Source organism: Chlorocebus sabaeus, chromosome 12, assembly GCF_047675955.1.
Source record: "Chlorocebus sabaeus isolate Y175 chromosome 12, mChlSab1.0.hap1, whole genome shotgun sequence".
NCBI lineage: Eukaryota > Metazoa > Chordata > Mammalia > Primates > Cercopithecidae > Chlorocebus > Chlorocebus sabaeus.
This window is the reverse complement of record NC_132915.1, coordinates 79,295,088-79,320,517: the sequence shown is the minus strand read 5'-3', so window position 1 is coordinate 79,320,517 and position 25,430 is coordinate 79,295,088. Positions and strand designations below refer to the sequence as shown.

At 45.4% G+C, this 25,430-nt stretch overlaps 1 protein-coding gene across 4 annotated transcripts in view; it reads left to right on the top strand.

Annotated features, from left to right (window-relative positions):
• Positions 1–22,942, top strand: part of PTPN3 (protein tyrosine phosphatase non-receptor type 3) — a 122,154-nt gene extending 99,212 nt beyond the window's left edge. For all 4 annotated transcript variants that reach the window (XM_007968469.3, XM_007968467.3, XM_007968470.3 and 1 more), the window contains 7 exons: positions 7,304–7,394; positions 7,666–7,727; positions 9,351–9,497; positions 15,147–15,275; positions 16,222–16,367; positions 16,884–17,019; positions 19,037–22,942. In XM_007968469.3, coding sequence (XP_007966660.2) covers positions 7,304–7,394; positions 7,666–7,727; positions 9,351–9,497; positions 15,147–15,275; positions 16,222–16,367; positions 16,884–17,019; positions 19,037–19,114 — 789 coding nt within the window. In that variant the 3' untranslated portion in view covers positions 19,115–22,942. The remainder of the gene's footprint in view (positions 1–7,303; positions 7,395–7,665; positions 7,728–9,350; positions 9,498–15,146; positions 15,276–16,221; positions 16,368–16,883; positions 17,020–19,036) is intronic.
• Positions 22,943–25,430: the final 2,488 nt, after the last annotated feature.

Here is a 25,430-nt window from a genome sequence, read left to right as displayed (position 1 = left end):
CCGGGAAGCTCTTGTTTTTGTTTGTTCCCAAGAAAAACTTGCAGCTTAATCTACATGTTCCCTGAATTGAAGTGCTCATTTAAGCAAAGGACAGGATCTGCATTTGATATAGACTTTCCTGGATAAAAGCTAAGTGATGATGCTAACCTGTCCTTTATTTGAGAACCAGCTTCCCAGCAACAAAGGATCCCATTGTCCATTTTTATCTGGTGACCAGGTGACTCACAGCTTCCCTGCCTCCTTGCCCACGGTTAGTTAAGACCTCAAAAATGAGCAACACCACAAGAGAATGCCTGCATCCCCCAGTTGATGGATTACAGCAGTGGCTACAAGAGACCACCAAAGGTCATGTTCGAACTCAGATACCCGGCCCCTCCACTTCAGCATCTACCATCTTCACCAGAACCAGAAACCATCTTTTTTCTTCTGACCCCTATTTCTACTTTCCTCACTCCTACATTGCCCATTATAGAAGATAGCCATTAATGTCAAAACAAGTGACTCACTGGCTCCTGTGATAATTATAAAAGGTGCATTTGGAAGGGCAGAGGTAGCTGAAAACTTTATGAGAGGTTTAAATTGACACCTGTAGAAATTAATGAGAGCAATTATATCTTCAAGATTAGAACCCTTTAGACCGAGTCTCATTCTGTGGCCCAGGCAGGAGGGCAGTGGTGTGTGATCTTGGCTGACTATGGGGGACTATGGAAGGTCCCAAAATTACTAGCAACAATTTCAATTCAGCAAACCTTTCTGGGAAAGTAGGTAGAGGCCCCAAGACCCCGCTGGATGGTTTCTCTTGCCCTCTGGCTGGGTCAGATACAAAGGAAAAGGGATGTCCCAGTGTGGATGAGCTATCCGTGAGTAGTGAACTCTTAATTTGTCTACCAAGTGGTACTAGGAAAACAACCTCTTGGGGTGGGCCTTTTGTAAAAAATGAGTTACCCTCAGCTTAGTTATAGGACACTGTGTCTAAGAAAGCTGAAATTGCTTTGAAATTTTCTTGGCATGCTTTATTCACATGGTTGGCACTCATTTTTGAAAGCAGCAGATCCCATTATTCCTTCACGCTACAAATTTTGATGGAGCACCTACTATGTGCCAGGCACAATGCTGGCCTGGGGTTTACAGCAGTGAACAAATGAGATTCCTGCGACCATAAAGATAATGCCATAGTGGCTGATACAGCAAACAGCCGTTTTGAAACTTGGTTCCTAGGAATCGGCTCTGGGTTTTTGTGGAGGGCATGAAAGGCAATCTGCTTCTGCCCTTTGCTGTCTCCTTACCCATGGTTTCCTTGATTCCTGGCGCCCTGTTTTTTCCTGTCCTTTTCCATTTTTCTTCCCCCTTCTTGGGTTCTCAGCCTTCAGGAATTCCCCTTTTTCTGTTCGTAGAGTTGACGGAGTGCTTGCTTCCACTGTGCAGGGCCTTGCCGGCATCCTCTGGTTAGAGCCAGTTGGGTGTGTGAAGCTCTCATCTGAGGTATGTGACTAGGCTGCACGCCTTTAGTTGAGTGAAATTAGAGTCACTTGATGCCTTCTCTAATATTATAGTAGGTGACTTGTTCTAAGAAGAAATATTTAAGCCAAAAAAAAAACATCCATCGCACCCCTACCACACTGGAGAGCATCTGCTCCCACCATTCAAATTTTTTGTCTTTGGAGGCCAGAGCTGGTGATATTGATACTGTAATTTCAATACAGTTGTTCCTTAGCAACCCCTCTTAGCCAATCTTTTTATAATTTACCTTTAGTTTCAGAGCTTCTTATAACTAGACTCTGATAGAATGAGAACAAAGCATTTTAGGACATAAAAATTAATAATTTTTCATAAAGTTCCATGGTTTTGTCATTCTTTACCCCTGTGACCCTGCCTCTCAGCCTCCTGGTGGCTCCCATTCTAGGACAGAATCTAAGGGATCTACAGCCAGGAGCTGTTATCTGCCTCACACTCCTTCAGCCCAGGAATAACCAAAGCAAATTGTTGTTTTTCCAATGAATTGGAAAATGAAAGAAGAATGAACGCTCTCTTAAAAGCCATGTCTCATACTCTGGCCAATATCACAAAGCCTTAACTCATTCCGTTTCATCCCTGACCCTTCCAGAAAGACATATGTGTTTACTATCACTTTCCACTCTGTCCCTCCACCTTCTCAGAGCAGTGTTTCATAACCAGGCTGCCAAGCAGCCCACAGGGCCTGGAGAAGAGTCGATAAATTTTAGGAACTTGAGGCCGGGCACGGTGGCTCACAGCTGTAATCCCAGCACTTTGGAAGGCCGAGACCGGTGGCTTGCTTGAGCACAGGAGTTCAAGACCAGCCTGGGCAACATGGCAAAAACCCATCTCTACTAAAAATACTAAAATTACCTGGGCATGGTGGCACACACCTGTGTACAGATCCCAGCTACTCAGGAGGCTGAGGCAGGAGAATTGCTTGAACCCAGGAGGTGGAGGTTGCAGTGAGCCGAGATCACACCACTGACTGCACTCTAACCTGGGTAACAGAGTGAGATTCTGTCTCAAAATATAAAAATTAAAAAATTAAAAAGTAGGAACTTGAAAAAAATTAAAATTAAAAATATATAAATATATATGTGTGTGTGTGCATGTATATATGTGTGTGTATATATATGTATATATGTAGAGAGAGACAGAGACAGACACACACAGGGTCTTCCTCTGTCACCCAGGATGGAGTGCAGTGGCAGAATCTTGGCTCACTGCAACCTCCACCTCCCGGGCTCAAGCAATCCTCCCATCTCAGCCTCCCAAGTAGCTGTGACTACAGTTATGCGCCACCACACCTGGATAATTTTTATATTTTTAGTAGAGATGGAGTTTCACCATGTTACACAGGCTAGTCTCGAACTCCTGAGCTTAAACTATCCGCCCACGTCAGCCTCCCAAAGTACTGGGATTACAGGCATGAGCCACTGTGCCCAGCCGAAAACCAACTCTTAACACTTAAGAAACCGAGTGTTTAAATCCTGTTTCTACTAAGTTGCTTCAGTCCTATTCAGTGTTGGCCTTTGCAAACATAAATATGAGTGTGTTGTCAAACTTTCCAAAGGCCAAAACAACCTTAACTTTGATTTGTCCAAAATTTTGTAAAAGTTTTGTGCTTTTTAATTTTTTAAATAGATTTCTTTTGTTGTATTTATTTTTCTCACTTTAGTCATTTGCATTTAAAAATAACAATTCTTACTGCGATAATTCAGATAATTCAGAAATAACCAGAGTAAAATCGTCTCCTGACGCCTATCCCCTTCAGTTTCTTCCTCTTTGTTGTAATTTACAAACGACAATTTTGTTTGTATCCTTCCATACTTGTTCCAGTGCTCATGCAGATATATCGTATACACATGCATACACACACAAGATTGTGTCTTTACATATTAATATACACTGTGTGTGTTGCTATTATATGATCATCATTCATTGTATAAATTATTCAATACCTTGTATTTTTCACTTAAAAGTATACGAGTAGATATCCTTCTAAATCTGTACTTTTGGTCTGTCATATTCTTTTTACTTGCACAGAATTTTCTGGTAAGAATGTACTATCATTTAAGTCAACATTTCTTTACCTTTGGGGAATATCCAGGCTGCGTCTGGTTTTCTGAGAATAAATATTTTGCTGCAGATAAACTTCTGTGACATGTATCTTTATGTATTTCTGTTGGATAAAGCCCAGAGTGTACACATTTAAAAAATTTTAAGCACTGCCTGGTCAGGCGTGGTGGCTCACGCCTGTAATCCCATTGCTTAGGGAGGCCGAGGCAGGCGGATCACTTGAGGTCAGGAGTTTGAGACTAGCCTGCCCAACATGGCGAGACCGTGTCTCTACTAAAAATACAAAAATTAGCATGTGCCTGTAGTCCCAACTACTCAGGAGACTGAGGCATGAAAACCGCTTGAGCCTTGGAGGGAGAGGTTGCAGTGAGCTGAGATCGCACCACCGCAGCCCAGCCTGGGCAACATGTCTCAAAAAAAAAAAGAAAAAGAAAAAGAAAATGTAAACACTGCCCTAACACTTTTTTAATATATGATTTATCTTAGTACTTTACAAATTTATCAGCAGATCATTACTGCTGAGATACATTTAAAGTCCTTATAGTAATTAAAGCCTTTTTCTGTAGCTGTGCTTTTCTGCTAGACCACCTCAAGTTGATTTTATTTACACTTTTGTTGTTTAAAAAAAAAAAAAATCTCTTTTTCCCACCAGGTTAGCTTTACTATGTTCACTTAATTGTATATTCACTTAACTGTTGATTATATTCACTTAATCAGTTAGAACTAAAATGCCGTGTAGGTAAATTTAACTTAGCTGCCCGCCTTCTGCCAGTCAACCCAAAGCCTCTAATAAATCATTAGTTTATTCCTAAAATGAACCCACAGAGTTTATTAGAGACTGCAGTTATTTAAGAAGTTGTTCAGCTGCCTGATGGTTATGAACTAAAACTGTGAAGGTGGTGAGTAACTGAGCTCTTGGAGTGTTTGGAAATTCTAGACATTTGGCAAACGTATAAGATACAGCACTGTTATTATGACCCAGACTCTCTATGTTAATTATCTTCTGGGGAATTCTGTTTAATTTGTTTATTTAGTAAGAGAAAAAACACTAGCAGAAGCCAGTTTACAAAACAATACAATTTGCAAAAATATAGAGGGAGAAATCCTTTTTACCCTCCCTATTCCGACTGCAAACACATCTTTATTAAGGATGTTGGCCACAATTTGGTAAATTTGTCATACATCCCTGTAGGGCAACTTGGTTATATGTATCAAAACTCAAAAATCCTAGCACTTTCAGAGGCCGAGGTGGGTGGATCACCTGAGGTCAGGAGTTCGAGACCAGCCTGGCCAACATGACGAAACCCTGTCTCTACTAAAAATACAGAAATTAACCGAGTGTGGTGGTGGACATCTATAATCCCAGCTACTCGGGAGGCTGAGGCAGGAGAATTACTTGAACCCCATGGGGGTGGTAGTTGCAGTGAGCCAAGATCCCGCCACTTCACTGCAGCCTGGGTGGAAGAGTGAAGCTCCATCTCAAAACAACAAAAACCAAAACAACCCGTAAAAATATTATTTGGTATAGTAATTCTCTTCTTAGAAGTCTGAGTAAAAAAAATTTCAAAACAGCCTAGTGAAAAAGTGGGATAAAAGTTAAAATAAATTATAGCGAACGGCCGGGCACGGTGGCTCACGCCTATAATCCCAGCACTTTGGGAGGCCGAGGCAGGCAGATTACGAGGTCAGGAGAGCAAGACCATCCTGGCTAACACAGTGAAACCCTGTCTCCACTAAAAATACAAAAAATTAGCCGGGCATGGTGGCGGGCACCAGTAGTCCCAGCTTCTTGGGAGGCTGAGGCAGGAGAATGGCGTGAACCTGGGAGGTGGAGCTTGCAGTGAGCCAAGATCACGCCACTGTACTGCAGCCTGGGCGACAGAGCGAGACTCCATCTCAAAAAAATAAAAAGATAAGTAGGTAGGTAGGTAGGTAGGTAGGTAGGTAGGTAGGTAGGTAGGTAGATAGATAGATAGATAGATAGATAGATAGATAGATAGATAGATAGATAGGATAGATAGAGTAAACTAAATTATTGAGCCATTAAAGATCATATGTGTAAAAAATATTTAATGACATGGGGAAATAGATACTATCTAATAAGTAGGAAAAAGCAGCTTGAAAATTAGGATAGTTATTTCCCAGAATACTCCATTAGAGGCTGAGATTTTCCATGGCCAGATTAGCTTGAGATATGTTTAGCTGATCAGAATTTAACAAATGTATGCGTTAGGCATTGCAGAACTTGTCTTGTTAGAGATTCATAGAAAATAAAATATTTTCCAAATGTCTTGACTTTGAAACTTTTTCTGAGCAATACTTACTATCTTCTTTTAGGACACTTAGGTTGGCTAGAACATAGCATAAGAAGTGCCAATATAGCCAGTTGCGGTGACTCACGCCTGTAATCCCAGCACTTTGGGAGGCCCAGGTGGGCGGATCACTTGAGGTCAGGAGTTTGAGACCAGCCTGGCCAACATGAGGAAACCCTGTCTCTCCTAAAAATACAAAAATTAGCCAGGCATAGTGATGCACACCTGTAGTCCCAGCTACTTGGAAGGCTGAGGCACGAGAATCGCTTGAACCTGGGAGGTGGACGTTACAGTGAGCCGAGATCACATCACTGCACTCCAGCCTGGGCAACAGAGAGAGACCCTGCCTCAGGAAGAGAAAAAAAAAAACATGCCAATGTGTTGTTCAGTCTCATTTTTTGCTTTTAAAAACATAGTATATAAATGTATTATGTGTTTACATATATATGCTTCTGTTCATTTGTGTGCATGTAGGCACAGAGAAAATAAGCTGGAGAAAATATATGAAAAGCTCATCTCAGAGTTGTGAAATTGCTGATAATTTTTTTCTTTATATTAGTGTGAATTTCCCAAATTTTCCACAAAAAAATAAAAATAAAAATCACTTCCAACACTGAAAAAACTGTTTTTTTAAATTCCCATAGAGTTAATAAAAACCACTGGTGAAAAGGGATTAAAAGGAAAAACAGTCATATAGAAAAGAAAAGATAAGCCTTGGAGTCAGATCTGAGTTCTTCCAGTTCGTGATCTTGAACAAAGCATCGAACTTGCAAAATAAGAATATAGTTAATACTTCTTACAGGGCTGTTGTGAAAATCACATCAGGTACCATATGAACATGTCTAATACATGAGTTTAGATATGCAAAGATTATGTTGTTTGAGATTTTTGGCTGTGATTACATGTGTAGAGAAGTACCTCTAAATGAAGTTTACTATATATTGGGATAAATGTTTTTCCTGTGGAAATAGACTGCTGAAATGATGAATGAAATGCTCTCGTTCTTAAAGGAAGGGTGTGGTTCACTACACTGAACTGGAGGGAAATGATTCTAGACTAACTTAGATGATATCCATTTAATTTTGAGTCAGAATTCTTTTCCCCCCCATCTAGTTGCTTTTAGCTCTTGTCAAATAGTTGTCATAAATACAAGGTTTCACTTACCATTCTCCATTACCTGAGACCCAGACCCTTCCTATGGCATTTTTTTCAAATTAAAAACAAAAATTATTAAAGAGTTCAGTCAGTTTCTCATGAAACTGTAGAATTTCTTATTGGGAAGATTTTCTTTTAGTATATAACACATAATCACTTTAAAATGTTAAGATTTTGGTACTGTGAATGATAAAGTATGTTTTCACACTTTCTTCATCTGATTTTTGCAATGCTTTCTTTTTTCTCTATTTCTCACATAGCAACTCTACAGAAAAAAGCCAGGTTTGGCCATCACGTTTGCAAAGCTGCCTCAAAATTTGGACAAAAACCGATATAAAGATGTGCTGCCTTGTGAGTATCCGGCATGAATGCCTCCTTCCCCCCTACACTGAGATAATGTTTCCCTTTTTAAAACAGATTGTCTGGTATTCTGGAACGATTTTCAGTGTGTCTGTAAACACCACCGTCTTTATTGCAGCCATTTCAGACTCTGAACAGTTGGGGAATAGTGTTTATGCTAATGAGGCAGAGCTGCAGATGGGGCTGGGAACTGAACTCTGGTTTACTTGGTATGATAAAAATAATGCCCGGAATAATCGGTCAATTTTTCTCTTCCCCGCAGATGACACCACCCGGGTATTATTGCAGGGAAATGAAGATTATATTAATGCAAGTTACGTGAACGTAAGTTAGGAATCTGAATGATGCTAAAGAGCACACTCACCACTGTCACAACGATGATGAGGGCCTGTGTGGGGCTTTGCAGTTGACACAGTGCTTTCCCGTTCACCTCTGCATTTCAGCACCACAACAGCCACGGGAGGGAAGGCAGAATAGTCTCATTTTACAGAGGAGAAAACTAAGGTTCGGAGAGTTAAAGTAACTTGAAAAGTCACAAAGCTAACAGAAGATGGGACCAGACTTGTTCTGTGTTTCCAATTCAATCGTCCACATGCCCCTGTACTGAGCTGCTTCCATTCAGGTGTTTGTTTTTGCTAGTGGTGTGTTTGTGACTGTCTGTGGTGTGTTTGTGACTCTCTGTTTCTCTCCATGTAATGAGTGTCATCCTGCCTTAAAAAAAAAGAAAAAGAAAAAGAAAAAGAAAACCTCCTTGGTACATAGAAGCCAAAAAGAAAAAGTGGAACGTTTCACGTGTTACGGGAAAAACACTTATTTTCTCTCTAAAAATGCATCTTGGGCAACTTACTTGGCCTCTCTAGACTTCCATTTCTTCTATCTGAACCTGGGGTCAGACTTTCTGTAGCCAACCAGATAGTAATATGTGATCTTTGCATTTGAAATGTAACCACTTAAAAAGATTAAAAGCCGCTCTTAGCATGCAAGGTGGCAGACAGATTTGGCCTTCAGGCGATACGTGGTCTGCCAACTCCTAAATAGACAGACGATTTCTCAGATTAAGTTCTCAAGTTGTAGCAAAGTGTCAAGAAATGCCCTAATAAAAATTGGTCTCATCAGTGATTCCACCTGTTCCAAAGCATCTATGGGATTCATCTATGGGATTCATTCTTAAAAGCAGAGCATCAAAAACGTTAGGAGCAGCAACACCACAAAGCCCAGTCTTTTCGTGTAATCCCAGGACTGAAGAAGCCATTTACCCAAGCACCAGCCAAACTGTGAATTAGAAGCCTGCCTTTACCTTGCTCACCTGAGTGAGTGAAGCCCAGTGCCAGCCCAGAGCTCAGCAGGTTCTGAGTGTTCTTTCGTCAGAAGGACTCAGTCCAGAGGGCAGAAAGGAAAATGGAGCAGGAATATTTCCACCTGAAACATTCATTTCAAAACATTTCAACATTTAATGTCAAGATTGACCAACTTCCAAGCATTTGAAGCCATGCAGAAAGCCAAGTGCAACAAGAATTGGTGGTGTAAACCTGTAAGGTGTATGCTTTAAATAAATGTAAATAGATTTTGATAGAAAACCCTGCATAGGGAAAGACTTAGGGGTAGGATTGGTACATACGACGGAAAATGCAGATAGCCAATATGGATTATATTTAGGATAGAGCAATGAAAGTCATTTAAACTCTTCTGCCATGTCACAGGTAGATTTCTGATTTTTGCCTACTGAATACCACACACTTTTATCTTAAAGATCTGATGCTGGTGTTTGTCAGACATTTTTCAAGAAGCATGAGAAATAACTTGTTTGATTTTCCTTATTTGCTGTGAATTGATAAAGAGATATTTTTCTGGTGCGATGTCAGTTAGCAAGTAGAAGAGTTTAAAATCCAGTTCCCTGTGCACCCTGAGGCAGCAACAGATTCTAATACTTTACCAATTTCTTGCCAGATGGAAATTCCTGCTGCTAACCTTGTGAACAAGTACATCGCCGCTCAGGGTCCCCTGCCGCATACCTGTGCACAGTTTTGGCAGGTCGTCTGGGATCAGAAGTTGTCACTCATCGTCATGTTGACGACTCTCACAGAGCGAGGGCGGGTGAGTAGCTTGATTTCCAATTCAGATGTGTGCAGTGTCACACCCTGCTCTGTGGAACATGAATCTCAGCTCTGGGAAGGGTCTTCACTGTCTCCTGGTCCAGCCCGTATGTGACCCTAAGTCTCCTCTACAGAGCAACCAATAGACACCCCTAGTGATGGGAAGCTCAGCCCTCCTCTTCCCCAGTCCCAGCTTGGATCCATTACAGCAGGCCAGAAGGCACTTCTCCTAGCCTTACTTCATGTGCCCCAGATCCCCTGCCATGACGGGCCTTGCCCATTCAGGACAAGTGCTGGTCCTGAAAGAGCAATGTGTGTGCCATGTTAACAGTGGCCTTTGTAAAAAGGGGAAATTGCATCACTGTGCCATTTTCCATAGAATCCGTTCGGGCAGCTTGGCACTGTCCCTGTCTTGTCTGTCTGCACTTCTCTTTTCCCTGTAAAGTTGACTCTGCCTTTTCAGCAGGAAGTCATTCTTCTCCTCAGAGAAAAGGGAGTGCCCCCAGGAATGGTCTGTTGTCTTAGGGCTGATGACAGCACTAAAGGTTGGTTGCACTGGATAGCAGCCCCCTTCTTTCCCTTGTTCTGCTTCTGCCAGCTTGGGAGAAAAGGCCCTTTCTGTGATCCAGGAGGCCTCAGCTTCCTCCAGCCACTCCTGTTGCTGCTGCCTGCCAGCTCTGTGCTGCTGGCAGCCCTTCTCTTTTGTTGATGTCCACTCTACACCTGAGCTCATCTGAGGTCTCGCTTGTGACCTGGAGGGTTTGTTTCCCAGCCCTTTCTTTCTCACTGAAGCCATTCCAGCTGCTTTGTCAGTTTCCTGCATTAGAGATTCCCATCTCCTCTGAGGTCTAGCATTCCCTTCGCTATCTCTGGCCCTGGAACTTAACCTCCCCTGTTTATCCATTGGTAGAAACCTGTTCTTCTGAAATCCAGGGTGCATGTTTCCTCTCTTTCCTGTTGCAAACTCTTGGATGACAGGATGACCTCAGCCCTTTATCCTGAAGACCCTAACCTGCCCGCATCTCCACCCACCAGTTCTTCCAGATTAGGAGTCCATCAGTCCAGGCAGCAGCTTTGCACCTTTCTCTGAGAGATGAAACTTTCAGCATCTCCCATTTGTTTTCTCCCATACCATGCATTTAGTAGAGCAGGACTCCCAGCAGGTGTGCAGCTGGCTGGAGTCCACCCCCACTCACCAACCTCGCTGTGCTGCTCTCAGGTCTGCAAGTGCAGAGAGGGCCTCCTTTGAAGCCTTATATCCCCAGCAGTCAGTGGGACACTCCCTCACGAGATACTTGATTTCTCCCTTTTAAAATTCCTACCCAAAATGTTTTTCTTTGTGCTCTCCCTTAAGGCTCATGGGTTTCTTCTTAGAAACATTGCAATTGAATAAGTTATTCTCCCTCACTTTCCATCAGAGATGTTTCTTTTGGAGAGAAATATCATTTTTTACAACTATATGTGAATAATACAGGTACTCTTCCTGGCCCACTGGCTGTCAGAGGCAGGGGCATTGAGGTCAGGGAGGCGTTCGAGTTCGGCACCACCGCTTTCCACTGTTTAACCTTGCACAGGGCTCTAAGCCTCAGTTTCCTCGTCACTAGAAAGGTGATGGTAATGCCTGTCTCCTGGGATTGTTTTGGGAATTAAGAATGAGCTACCCTGGGCTGGCTGCCCCTCCCGTAGTGGGTGCTCCACATGGCATAGTGAGTCTGGATCCTGGCCCCCTTGTCTCACAGGGCCAGGGGCAGATAGGTTTGCTGCTCTGGGCAACATTAGGGAACCCTGGGTTGCCATGAGGATCATGTGAGGTGATAGGGAGAGGTTTGAGGCAGCACAAAGCTCTATAAACCTCCTTGCTCTTGTTATCTGTTAAACACACTGTTTGATAAAATGTGCACTTAGGCAACGAGGCTCTTCGGCAGAGGACTGATCTCTGAGTCAGGTTTCATCAGGCCCCATGGTTGGTTCAGCAAATGGATCTAGGCACTGATTCCTTCCACCTCCTGAAACCAGACCCATCTGCTCATTCATTGATAGGACACATCTACCTAAGTGTCCTCACATACAAGGTGCCTGAAGCTGAAGCTGTCAGCCATGCACCTGCACCCAGGTAGTCCACGCCCTGAGCTCACCATTCTGGCCAGAGGCACCCATCTGCCCAGTCACCCGAGCCAGGAACCTGGAATCGGTCTTACCCCTCCCTTCTCTTCACTTCCCACATCCACTCACCGTGGTCTGCCACCGCCAGTCTCCCCTCTGTCCCCCAAACCCCCACCTTCTCTCAGAGCTTTTGCATTTTTCTTCCAGAAGCAGCAGCAGCAGCCTCCTTAGTGGCTTCCTGGCCTAGAGGCTCCCCCAGCCCCTGTCTGGTCCATCCATTGGCACGGCTTTCAGCAATACCTTTCCAGAGGGTTGCCTGGTCCTTCCATTTCCCTGCTCAAACCCTCTGGTGGCTCCTCAGGTGCACTAAGTAAAGTCTCACCTTGAGACTGACTTGTATCTTCTGTGCAGGTGTATTGTACTGTCTGTCGTTCCCTGGGTACACCACATGCCTCTTTACCCCTTGACCATACGTGTCCCATTCCTTCTGCCTGAATGATCTATCCTTGCCTTGCCAACCTGATGAAGAGCCTCGTGCTTCAATACTGAGATCTCCATCCCCTCTCTCCGGGACATTGCCTCCTCCTCTGTGAGCCACCTGTGTCTCCGACTTCCCTCTTTCTTTCCTTTTCACCACATTCCCCCCACACCGATTCGAGAGCACCTTGAGGACGGTGCCACGTCGTGTCTAATTCATCTCTGCATCCCCAGCGATGTTTATTGACTAAATGAGCAAGAAAGCAAACTTTTCGCCATGAGGCCTTCTAAGTTTGACCGATGACTCCCTTTAAACCCTATCTGGTCCATCTTCCTGAGATAGTGCTCGGTCTCCTCCTTTGGCATGTTATCCATCTTTAGAAACCTGTTCTTCTGAAATCCAGGATGCATATTTCCTTCCTCTCCTGTTACATACCCTTGGATGACCAGATGACCCGAGCCCTTTATCCCTAAGTTCCTGTCTCATCCTCATCACCACCCAGCAGTTCTTCTGGATTAGGAGTCGGTCACTCCAAGTGAGCAGGTTTGTCCCTTTCTCTGAGAGCTGAAATTTTCAGGATGTCCCATTTGTGCTCACCCATATCATGCGTTTAGTAGAGCAGGACTCACAACAGGCGTATGGCTTGTCTTACACCCAGCTTGCGGCTTGCTCCCTCTGGTCTAGAAAGACACATCCTTTCAGAAGCCATCTCCCTGGTCAGCTTTCCCTTCTGGAAGCCTCTTCTGGAAACCACACTTGGGGCCTGGAAAATGAGAAACAGGCCCCACTCAGGCCTGCGAATCCCTGAGGACAGAGCATTCTGAGTTCTGGCAGCATCTGCCCAGGGTCTTGTCCCCAGCAGCATGTTGCCGGCCTCCCAGCTTCAGTGACCTTCGTTGTCCATTGACGCTTCTCAAGAAGTGCTTCTTCCCTCCCTACATACGCTCAGCTTTGCATATGTTACTGTTTAGTTTAACCACAGCCCTAGGAAGGTGCATTTTCTTGTCATTGCAGAGTATTATCAGCCTGGCTAAGGGCTCCCAGGCCTGTTGTGTCATTCCAGCTCTGCCCCAGTTCTCTCTGTGTGATCTGGCACACATTGATTCATTCTCTGAGCCTCAGTTTACTGATCTGCAAAACAGAGACAATCATAGTACCTACCTCATAGGGTTGTTTTGAAGCCAAGGTAAAGCCATGTTCATGAAAGGCACCTTTCAGTGCTTAGCATCTACAGTTCTGAAGATATGAAGCTTCAGCATCATCACCCCTCATTGCAGCAGCATTAATGTGGAGACTGAGGCCCAAAGAAGTTAAGTAATTTGCCCGAGGTCACTAACCAAATATGTTTAGTAGAATTTATTAACCAAGGTTGAAACTCAGGATTTCCATAGACTTGTTCTTTCCACTGCACCTCCAATTTTTTCAGATCCAAATTGAGCTGCAATCTGTATTTGGTCAGAGGTAAAGAGAGAGTCTAGTACTGGTCAGATTCACTGTGGAATAAGGGAAACCTCTCTGGCAGTACAGATATTCGTAGTTCTGCCTTGCATAGGTTGATCTCGTCAGAGAATATCTTCCCTGCAGTTATCTTGTGGGCAGGACCATTGGGAGCCTACAGGGCAGGGATTTATCCTTCCTGTGCAGATGAGGATTCGAGAGAGAACTTGTGTGTGTCAACTCTGCCTTGGGCCCCACAGCCCTTAACCCCTCATGTCTAAGCAAAGTCACAAAATGGCTACTAGCCGAAATTACCCATGTTTAAGGTTTCCAAGTAAATTCTTAACTACAGCTTTCTGATGGCATACTTTAATTTCAAGTATTCACTGTGACATTTGAAAGTAAGAATAGAGAGGCTGTTTCCCAACAAATTACACATGTCTTTTGGTTATACCACTTTTCCACCATGAACAAATGTAATTCTTAAGTTGCTATAACCACATACAGGCTTGGGGGAAAATGCTTGTTTAATAAGTTAGGATCTAACTGACAAAAGGATCTATGATGGGATGGACAGCCTAGCCCTGAAGTTTGCTTAGAAGCCAGAGGCGGGTGCTAAGATGGCTTATAGGACAAGCTGCAGATTTTAGAAGCGGGGATAGAAATTGGGGAGGGTGGTGGGATCAGCCCATCTGTGGGGATAGCACAGCCATATTGAAAGACACTGGGGTGCCATAGGAAGAGTGCTGGCCTGCATCACTGCAGCCCCATGGCCTTGGGCAGGTCACTCAATCCCGAGTAGCCCTGGGTTCCTTGTCTGCTGTGTGGGATATCACCTCTTTAGGGCATCACCTAAGAAAGCCTTCAAGGGCTTCGGAGACACTTCTCCAGTGAGAAAGGTATTCATCTCGATTTGGAAGTCCCTTAATCTGGGTTTTTGTGGAACCTCATCACTCTTACTCAAGCTGGTATATAACCCATGACAGCAGCAGAAGTAATGGCCACCCCTGGCCTGCCCCCCACAGCGGCTAAGCTCTGCACACCCATGCCAGCCGCCTCACCAGCATTGAGGCAGGAGCCGTCTCCATCTTTCTGGTGGAAAACAGGAAAATCAGAGAGGTTAAGCAACTGTTTCGACATCATCTGGCTGACAAATGGAAGGGAAAGGATCCCGGCGGAGTTGTGTGTGACACCAGATGTGTGCCCTTAACTGCCGTGCCTGAAGGCCTCCCCCTCAAAAGGGTGGGGAGGATGGTGGAGGAAGGGTGCAGGATGAGGGGCCGTTGGAGGCGGGGAGGGGCATGAGGGGCTGCGGTCGGGGAGGGTAGAGAGGTTGCTCATAGGCCAAGGTCCTGCATCTGAGGCCACTGGTGCTGAAGACGCTGCGTCTCTCGTCCTCCTCCTCCAGGCTGCAGCCTGGGGCTGAGTGGAGACCTATGGCCTGGTCCCTGGCAGGCTGCCCCCACCCCGCCCTGAGAAACAGCTGATGGACTTGGCTGAGTTTGTTTTCTCCCATCAGCTCTCTCGGGTGTGCGTGAGAGGATGCCTAACCTGTCCGCCTGTCCAGGGTTAACTGCTTGCATGGACACCCCACAGAGGGAGCTCACATATACTCTCGGTGGTTCCTTACAGACCAAATGTCACCAGTACTGGCCGGATCCCCCCGACGTCATGGACTACGGCAGCTTTCACATCCAGTGTCAGTCAGAGGACTGCACCATTGCCTATGTGTCCCGAGAAATGCTGGTCACAAACACCCAGGTGAGCCGCAGCCTGAGGGGCACAGTGGAGGGGCAGGTGCTGAATCAGCGGCCGCTGTCATCTCAGGTGGTCACGCTTCTAGGTGTGTCCTCTGTTTCCACCTGGTGTCAGTAAGCGCGCAAGACTGCCCATCAAACAGCCGGGGCCCAGAGTTCATAGTGGCCCTAGTCACAACAGGCAGGAGGTGCAAACAGCCCAGCGTCCATCGACGGAGGAATGGATAAACCGCACATGGTCTGTCCATACAATGGAATATGATTCAGCCTTTAAACGGAAGGAGATTCTGACCCCTGCTACAACATGGGGCAACTTTGAGTGTATTATGCTAAGTGAAATAAGCCAGACATAGAAAGACACATACTGTAGGATTCGACTTCTGTGAAGTGCCTAGAGTAGTCCATAGAGACAGAAAGTAGAACGGCGGTTGCCAAGGGCTTGGGGAAGGAGGAGAAAGGAGATCTATGGACATTATGCCATATGGCATAATGAGTGCGGGGTTTATGTTTGTGGAATATTTTAAAGTTCTGGAAATAGGTAATGCTGATGGCTGTACAGCATTTCAAGTATTCTCAGTGCCGCTGAACTGTACATTTAAATGTGGTTACAGTGGTAAGCCTCATGTTAGTATATTTTGCCACAGTTGGAAAAAAAAAAAAAACCGTTAGCATGTGTGGCCCCTAATGGCAAGTACCATAGGAGCAAATGGAGGAGATCTCTGGGCAGAAGTGATCAAGGAAGGCAGCCCTGCAGGACAGGCCCACAGCGGAGCCTGAGAGGGGATGGGGATCTTTGGGGAAGGAGGGAAGGAATTGCTAGTGGCCACAGCGGGGCTGTGCACAGAGGGAGAAAGCATCAGGAGAGAGGGCCACCCTTGTGTCTGGGTTGGGGCTGGGTCCTCATGCTGACCACCAGGATGGGCTCACCAAGGCCACTGCGTCTCCCACAGACTGGAGAAGAACACACAGTGACACATCTCCAGTATGTCGCGTGGCCTGACCACGGTGTGCCCGATGACTCCTCCGACTTTCTGGAATTTGTAAACTATGTGAGGTCTCTGAGAGTGGACAGCGAGCCCGTCCTAGTTCACTGCAGGTATGGCGCTTGCTGTTTTGTTAGGTTTGGAATCCTTTCCCGGTTGGAAAAGGCCTGAAGAGAATTGGCAGGCGCCAGACCCACCCTACATCCCACAAAGTAGTGTGTCCTTACAAACCTCTGTTGACTGTGGTTCTTCACCATTTCAAAAGTGATTTGGAATTTTATGAAATCCTAACTTTGTGAATGTAGCACAGAACTGAAGAAGAAAGTCCCCTCACACACCTTTCTCCTGTCCTTCTGTCAGCTGACCTTCGTCATAGGTGTGTGTGAGAAAGAGAGTGGGTTTGGCACTTCACAGTGGCCCTCTTTCCACTGCCTGCTAGGCCCCAGCCTCGGATGTGTGAGGATAGGCTGTCTCAGCCTGTTTGAGAGCACACCCTGAGTGTGTGTTTTGTCTTCTCAAAGGCTAGGGGAGGAAAGTCCCTTTGGAGTCAGTGGGGAACTGCTCGCTGGGCCATGCGAAGAAAAGGCTACTCAGTCAAATCCCAAGTCTCTCTTCTGTCCCCTCTCCAGTGCTGGAATAGGTCGAACCGGTGTGTTGGTCACCATGGAAACAGCCATGTGCCTAACTGAGAGGAACCTGCCCGTTTACCCACTGGATATTGTCCGAAAAATGCGAGACCAGCGCGCCATGATGGTGCAGACATCAGTGAGTAGAAATCCAGTAATAACAGTGGCTGGCGCTTTCTGAGCACTTACACCAGGCAGGCCTGAGAGAAGGGCTTTGTGAGTCAACAGACTGCAGCTCAGGGGGACTGAATCACTTGCCCAAGGTCACAGATCTTATCAGCGGCTACAGCCCACACCCATCTCACCTCTGAGCTCTGCTGCCTCTGTGGTTTATTTCCTGCCAGCCCATCTGTCAGGGAACAGCCCTGGTTGCATTCTGTATCATTGAACAATCATTTGTCCATCACCCGCTCCCCCCCACCCAACCTAGACCTGGGTACGCCTTTTGGCTCAGTGGATGTTGCATATGACCCTACTTTGAGCTCTGTCCCACTCGTGTGGTGCTTGAGTACCTGCACTGTCCTCCACGGGCAGGACAGAGCTCAAAGTAGGGTCATGTGCAACATCCTCTTGTCCTCAAGAGGAACTCTTGGGGATTTCCCCTGGAATTGCAAGCGGGGCAGTGAAGCGGTGTGGAAAGAGCATGATTAAGGCCGCACCACAAATGGAACAACCTTTGCATAAGTCCTGAACCTTTCTCCAAGCTTCAGCTTCCCTGTGCAAAATGGGGACCATCCCACATTCATCCATTCATTCATTCATTCATTCATTCATTCATTCATTCATTTGACAAAGAATAGTGCAGAGACTGAAGCTTGTATCTAGTAGGAGAACTGGATTAGTCCATGCTAAGTGTCAGCAGCAATGAGGGAAGTTGAGGGCTGTCTGAGAACATGGTGGAAGAGTTACCTAAAGCAGGATTTGGAAAGTCTAAGAAGGCTTCCTAGAGAAGTGGCCTCTCTGGCAAAACCCCCAGGATACATGAGGAGTTAGCAAAGAAAGGAGCAGGAGCTATATGTTCCAACCAGCTGTGTCTCTTCACAGGCTGTGGACAAAGTTTATAAGATTTCCCTGATAGATTTTAAGCTTTGGTAGTGTTATATTAGTTTGTACCCAGAAAATCTTAAGAGAAAAAAAATCGGCTTATGTTATTAGGGCCATTCTCTGCCTTGTTTTTTGCTATGGAAGACCTCGTGACTGGTTAAAAAGAAGAAAGTTCATCACCCTGGAAGATTTTCCCAGCTGGAAGCCGGGCATGGTGACTCATGCCTGTAATCCCAGCACTTTGGCAGGCTGAGGGATGTGGATCACTTGAGATCAGGTGTTCGAGACCAACCTGGCTAACGTAGCGAAACCCCATCTCTACTGAAAATACAAAAATTAGCCAGGCATGGTGTCATGTGCCCATAGTCCCAGCCACTTGGGAGGATGAGGCAGGAGAATTGCTTGAACCTGGGAGGTGGAGGTTGCAGTGAGCCAAGATTACGCCACTGCACTCCAGCCTGAGTGACAGAACAAGACTCCGTCTCAAAAACTAGATAGATAGATAGATAGATAGATAGATAGATAGATAGATAGATAGATAATGATTGATTGATTTTCCTAGCTGGAGAAGCTCAGACTAAATGTTTTTTCCCCCCTGTATACTTTGCTACAATATGTTTCTTAGGTATTTGCTAATATAAATAACTGTATCCTGCAGAGCTTTGTAAAACAATTCAGACTCTTTACCCCAGCACAAGGTGCCCACAACTAGGTCCCAGCCCACCTGGGCAACCCCTCCTCCTCCACATGCCCAGGTGTTGAGTCCAAGAGCAGGCTCACTGACCCCATTTCTCAAAATGGGCTCTTACTGGGGCTTCCACACTTCCACTTACAAGAATGGCCGCCCTGCAGGGACCTTTGCTCCTTCCCGACTCTCCCAGACTGCCAATTCCTCCCTCTGTCATGTTTCCATGACACTTTGTCCATATCTCTCTGGGAGTGCCCCCTCCCCGCATCATAATGGAACTAGGGCTTCACAGGGGTACCTGGCCTGTGGCCCAGAGTTGGCGCTCAGGGAATGTTTACAAATGCTGCAAAAGACCCACCAGTACAGGGTGGGAGGCAGCATTTCCTGGAGCTACAGGACTTGACAGCTTTTTTTTCTTTTCCAGAGCCAGTACAAGTTTGTGTGTGAAGCGATTCTTCGTGTGTATGAAGAAGGTTTAGTCCAAATGCTGGATCCTAGTTAAGACAACTGTGAAAACGTTCATTCCTCTTTCCCAAGGGCATCCTCCTTGAGAGAGGAGGACAGACCTCTCTGGAAGCAGCAAGAGGAACCAGTAGCTGTGGGAAGGGAATGGGCACCTCTGAACCCAGGCACTTTAAGCTTCTATAGAAAAGATATCGTGTACATAGGAACTGGTGTAGATAAGCATGCAATTATGGCATCATGTAGGCCTGTATTTCTATGGAAAGATACAAAAGGGATCTCAGTTTGAGGCCTGTCCTAATGCCTTCTTTGCTAACGTCACCACACACACCCCTGTCGGCATCCTGGAGCAATTGAGACGGGACACCCACAGAGCTGTTGACCTCCCAGCAACAAGATGGTGTGGTTATCTTGGGTTGTTTGGATGTTTTGTTTGTTTCTATGTGTCAGACTGTAAGGGCTGAGCTTTCTGTGCTTCTAGGTGGAGCTGGAACAGTTCAGATTCACCTGCCCCGATGCTAAGGAAACCCTGACGAATGTACTAGATGGCAGGGTGCTGGGGGTCAGGCTGAAGGCTGAGCAACACCTCTCTGCCCTCCCTCCCTTTGTCCCATCTCCCAGCAACTTCCAATATTCATGTATCTGAGAATCGTGTCCCTCTTCAGGTTCCCTCTTGGTGTCTGACCTGGATTAGTAATGTGCATTCAGGTGAATTTTCAGCTGAGGCTCTGAGAACTGGGACTCTCAGTGTGTTCTGGTCATCTTGTGGCTTAGTTGTAGAAGCAGGTGTGTCTCTTGCCTCTGCTTGCCTCCTACTGCACACTCAGCACCCATGACTGGAATCACTGACTACTGAATCTCCTACATGTATTGCTGCTACTTCAAGCTCCTCCACTTGAAACCTTATGATTTTCCCAAGGAGAGATGGGACAGTGTCATCTAAATATTCTGAATGTTTGGCCTTCTGAGAAAAGAGCTTCTAGTAATTGAACCATGGGAAACGCAGCTTCTGGAGGGTTGGCCACGCGGGTGTGTACGTGTGTATGCCCAGGGGTGAGTGTTTCTCAGGATTCCTAACGATTCAAATTACCGTTGAGTATATATAAAGAATGAGTCTCTGTATAGAAGAACAAATGTGTGCATTCACCCCCAGTCACAATGGTCTCCATTGCATTTCAAAGGAGAGGATCAGACTATCTGAATATAAACACAATCTGATGTTAATTTATTCTAAGAACACCATCATTTTGATTGTCCTAAAGAATTCTGCCTTTGTGAATACTGTGTTAAATTTCTTAAAATTTGTGACAGGATTGTAGCAAATTATTATTTAAGGAAAATAAATTGCATAAACATTTAATGTGGTATTTTTAAACAGCGGTTTTTATGTACTCAGAAGAGGAAGTTAAGCCAGGTTCTTAATGGTATTTATAGAAAAGATGTTTTCATATTATAATGCACATAAATGAAGCCATTTTGATATTCAGCAAATTCGGTGCCAGTTGAATAGTTTGCTGGTGGCAAGACAGATAAAGACCTATATAGGGGTTCTTTATCTCCAGAGCTAGCATATTTACTTGCATGCTTTCTGTCTTTTCCACATGGATATTTTACTGCTAAGTGGCAGAGGTGGAAGGGAGATGTCACACAGTACCATAACCCCATACTGAAAACAAGAAACCACCAGAAAGTTTGCAGCTAAGGGGCAGGGGATTCAGTTCCTGCACCCACTCAGCACTACTTGCAGGCCTGGTCACTTATAAGCTCTACCTCTCTTTCATTATCTGTAAAATAAAAACAATACTTAGGACTTTAGTTTGAACGTGAGGATTGAATAAGATCACGCTATTCATGTGACTTTTTATCAGCTGGAACAGCAACAGACACTGCTGTGGGTGAGTTACTTAGAAAAATTTACTTATCAGTGATTAGCCCAAAAACACATCAGTCAAAAGGAGAATCCACTGGGTTTTTGTTTCTCTTCTTAGAGACAGGGTCTCACTGTCGCCCAAGCTGGAGTACAGTGGCATGATCATTGTTCACTGCAGCCTCAAATTCCTGGGCTCAAGCAATCCTCGCACCTCAGCCTCCTGAGTAGCCGGGACTATAGGCACTTGCCACCTCACCCAGTTCTTTTTGTTTTTTTGTAGAGACAGGAATTTGATGTGTTGCCTAGGCTGGTCTCAAACTCCTGGCCTCAAGTGATCTTCCCACCTCAGCCTCCAAAACTGTTGGGATTATAGGCATGAGCCACTGTGCCCAGCCTAACTGGGTTTTTATGAGAGGAAAATGGAAAATGCTCTTCTAGAAGAGAGAAAACAAGAGCACAAAATAATCTGGACTCCCAAAAATTCTCTCAGCAAAGCTCCAAGAAAGGGGAGGGTGGAGGGAACACTGGCATAAATTTAAAAGCCATTAGGATATTTAGCAAATCATTACTGTTTGGTAAAAATGCATCGTCACCCTGTGTGCAAAATACTTGCAAAGTAGTCTAAATGTCTTTGGAGATGGGTGTTTTACTGTTTTTTTCAAAACCAAATTGTTTATTATGGTTTCAGAAATGTGGCCATGATGGTCACATAAATTTCTAAAAAGCCTACCAAAGGTTGCAAGCAGTCTTTTCTGCCACTGGGCAGGCCAGCAGTTCGGACCCAGCAGAGGTTGCCAGGAACAAAATCCAGGAAATACTGGGAAGAACAAGACAAGAGAATTATCTAAAAGAGCAAACAATATAAGTAAATCCTGTAGCTATTACCAATTAAAATCCATAGCTCAAGATTCCTGTTTCAGTACCTTATACACTTAAGCAATTATACTTAAGCCTTTTTTTAGTCCTAAGTGAAGAACTTCATCAGAATCAGGATAAATATTTTGCCTGGGAAATTTGGCTGGATATGAATGGAGAAGACATTTACATCCTACGTTCTGGCACTTTCTGAAAGATCTAATTAAACTCCACGTTGATGTGCCAATTTAATCAAGATGAGAGATCCCTGCTGGTGTCACCCTCTAGAACCCACACTTGGTGTTCTGACTTTCCAGAAGAAAAATTGCAACTCAGTTTGGTTAGGGGGCAGTGGTTGGATCACACACTTGTACTAGTCTTTCGTTTTCGACCACAGTAATTCATATTTAAATACGCTTTTAGATTAGTTTGGACACTCGCTGCTGTGTTGCTACTTGACTTTTTTTTTTTTTTTTCCCTTTGTCCCTCAGAAATGAGCATTTGAGGGCAAGCGAAAAAGACCTCTTCATCCTTCAGAGGCAATAGAGAGGCAGCAGACATGGGGGAAGACTATGAGAGGCAGGGCTTGGGTCTAGATCTGGACTTAGTCAAGATATGTTGCCCTCAACCCTGAGTTTTCTTAGATGTAAAAAGGGAAGGTTGGGCTGGGCTAGTGAGGTCAAGACTTGCCATTCTGGGAGCCTGATATTCCAGAGAATCAAAATTAATACTAAACCAAAGCTTTATGGCTGCTACAGAGACATGTCACATTTCTGTGACTTGTCACCAAGAGGTTGTCCCTCAGACTTTGGCGCTGTTAAATGCAAAGACAAGGATGGCCGCCCCCTCGTTCTTGCTTCTTGTCCTCAGCTGAGAGCAGTCTCGGTAAAGATGGCAAAGATTCGGTGACCTCCGGCCAGGGACCAAATGCTTGGGAGTCTGATGGCCGGGCTGGGCCACGATTCTCATAGCTCTCATTCTGTTTGGAGCAACCAAAGGATTTGTGTGAAGTTATTTGGAAAAAGATCTTAACTGAGCAGCAATCTTTTCTGTGTATTTGGAATGTTTTTCATTCTGACCTGTTCTGTCAGTGATTCTACTGAAAAACAATTTGATCAATATAAAAACGTTCAAGCTATGCAACACTGTTATTGTCTGTTGACATTTTTATTCTAATTGATTTCTGCAAATCTTTTCTTATTTGTGTTTGCTTTTTCCTTTCATTTTTAAATCAACTCTTTTGGAGGCGAATGCTCTCTGCTCATCTCCACCTTCCCTCTGGTCAGGAGCATGAACTCCCGTGTTGGCCTTGTCCTGGGGTATTAGTCCATTCTCATGCTGCTAATAAAGACATACCTGAGACAGGGTAATTTATGAAAGAAAGAGGTTCAATGGACTCACAATTCCACAGGACTGGGGAGGCCTCACAATCATGGTGGAAGGCGAATGAGAAGCAAAGTCACATCTTACATGTTGGCAGGCAAGAGAGCTTGTGCAGGGGAACTCTAAAGCCATCCGATCTCATGAGACTTACTCACTGCCATGAGAACAGTATGGGGGAGACCTCCCCCATGATTCAGTTATCTCCACCTGCCTCCACTCTTGACATGTGGGGATTATTACAATCCAAGGTGACATTTGGGTGGGGACGTAGCCAAATTATATCACCTGGTGTGGCAAATTCTAGATCCAAATTAGGTTCCACCATCCTGACGAGTAGCTTTCACATAGTACAAGTTCACCTTTTGTCCTGCAGAGCTGCCAGGGTGGTTCCATGGTTACCAGGGTCCCACGTTCCTCCCCACTTGTTGCTTGGCCATCCTCACATTCCAGCTAGCAGGAGGGAGGCAAGGGGAGGCGAAAAGCGTGACCCCTCCCTGGAGGGGATGGCACCTGGGTATTCTACATCCTGTTGATCTGAACTTTGTCACAGGGCCATACCTACTGCAAGGAAGAGAGTAGAGGGAAGGTCATTTTTATTCCAGGAAACCATGTGCCTAACAAATTCAGGGCTTCTATCTCTGAGAAACGATAGGTTTGAGGGACAATTAGTGCTCTGCCATCTCCCAACCCTTTGGCTGCCCTTCTACTGTGACATAGAGTCTGCTCTGTAGCCCAGGCTGGAGTGTAGTGGCACAATCACAGCCCACTGCAGCCTTGATTTCCCAGACTCAAACAATCCTCCCACCTCAACCTCCCTAGTAGCTAAGACTATAGATATGTGCCACCACACCCAGCTACTTTTTTTTTTTTTTTTTTTTTGAGACAGAGTCTCGCTTTGTCACCCAGGTTGGAGTGCAGTGGCGTGGTCTTGGCTCACTGCAAGCTCCGCCTCCCAGGTTCACGCCATTCTCCTGCCTCAGACTCCCGAGTAGCTGGGACTACAGGTGCCCGCCACCACGCCCAGCTAGTTTGTATTTTTAGTAGAGATGGGATTTCACCATGTTAGCCAGGATGGTCTCGATCTCCTGACCTCGTGATCCACCTGCCTCGGCCTCCCAAAGTGCTGGGATTACAGGCGTGAGCCACCGCGCCCGGCCCACCCAGCTAATTTTTAAAAATTTTTGTGGAGACAGGATCTTGTTGTGTTGACCAGGTTGGTCCCAAACTCCTGGACTCAAGTGATCCTCCCATGTCATTCCCAAAGGGAGGGATTACAGGTATGAAGCACCGCATCTGACTCACCACAGCTTCTATAGCCTGCTTACTCCTTGGGCAGTTTGTGGGGAGTCCCCAAGGTTACTTTCATGGTTCAGGAAGACCAGGCATGCAGTTTCTTAGATAATAGAATCCATCAGCTGCTCATAGCGGAAGATCTGCTCTGCTTCTGCCTCTTGGACTTCAACGTGGTTGCCTTGAGGCTGCCTGGAAGAGAAGCATGGGTGGGAGCAACACCCTTAGTCTGGTCTTTGAAGCAACCTAGTTTGCATTTTCTGGCAGAGAAGCCTTATCTGCACTAAGGCTGCAACTTCAAGGCCACTGCGCTTAATAGCTGCAGTTCGAAGGACAAAAGCAGTTGTCATTGTCAGCGCTTCAAGACTTTAATCAACTTTGAAGCTATTGACAGCACCTCTCTGAGCAAAGCAAGATTCCCTCCTGTCTTAGCCTACTTACTGTTGCTGTACAGGAATACCTGAGGCTGGGCAATTTATAAAGAAAAGAGGTTTATTTGCCTCACGGTTCTGTAGACTCTACAAAAAGCAATGCACCCACATCTGCATCTGTTGAGGGCCTCAGGCCTCTTCCACTCATGGCAAAAGGTGAAGGGGAGTGAGTGTGTGCCGATCACATGATGAGAGAGGAAGCAAGAGAGAGCGGGCAGAGGGGTCAGGCTTTTTTTAACAACCTGCTCTTACCGAAATGAAGAGTGAGAACTCACTTCATCCCCAGGAAGGACATTATTCATGAGGGATTTACCCCGGTGACCCAAACACCTCCCATTAGGCCCCACCTCCAACTTTGGGGAATGCATTTCAGCATGAGATTTGGAGAAGACAAACATCAACTATAACACCTCCCATCTCTGCTTGCAAGCTGGCTGGCTGTAGCCCCAGTTCATCTCACGTATACAGGACTGAGAAAAGCAATAAGGAGCAACATTCACACTTCTTGCATCCTCCCACCATTTTCT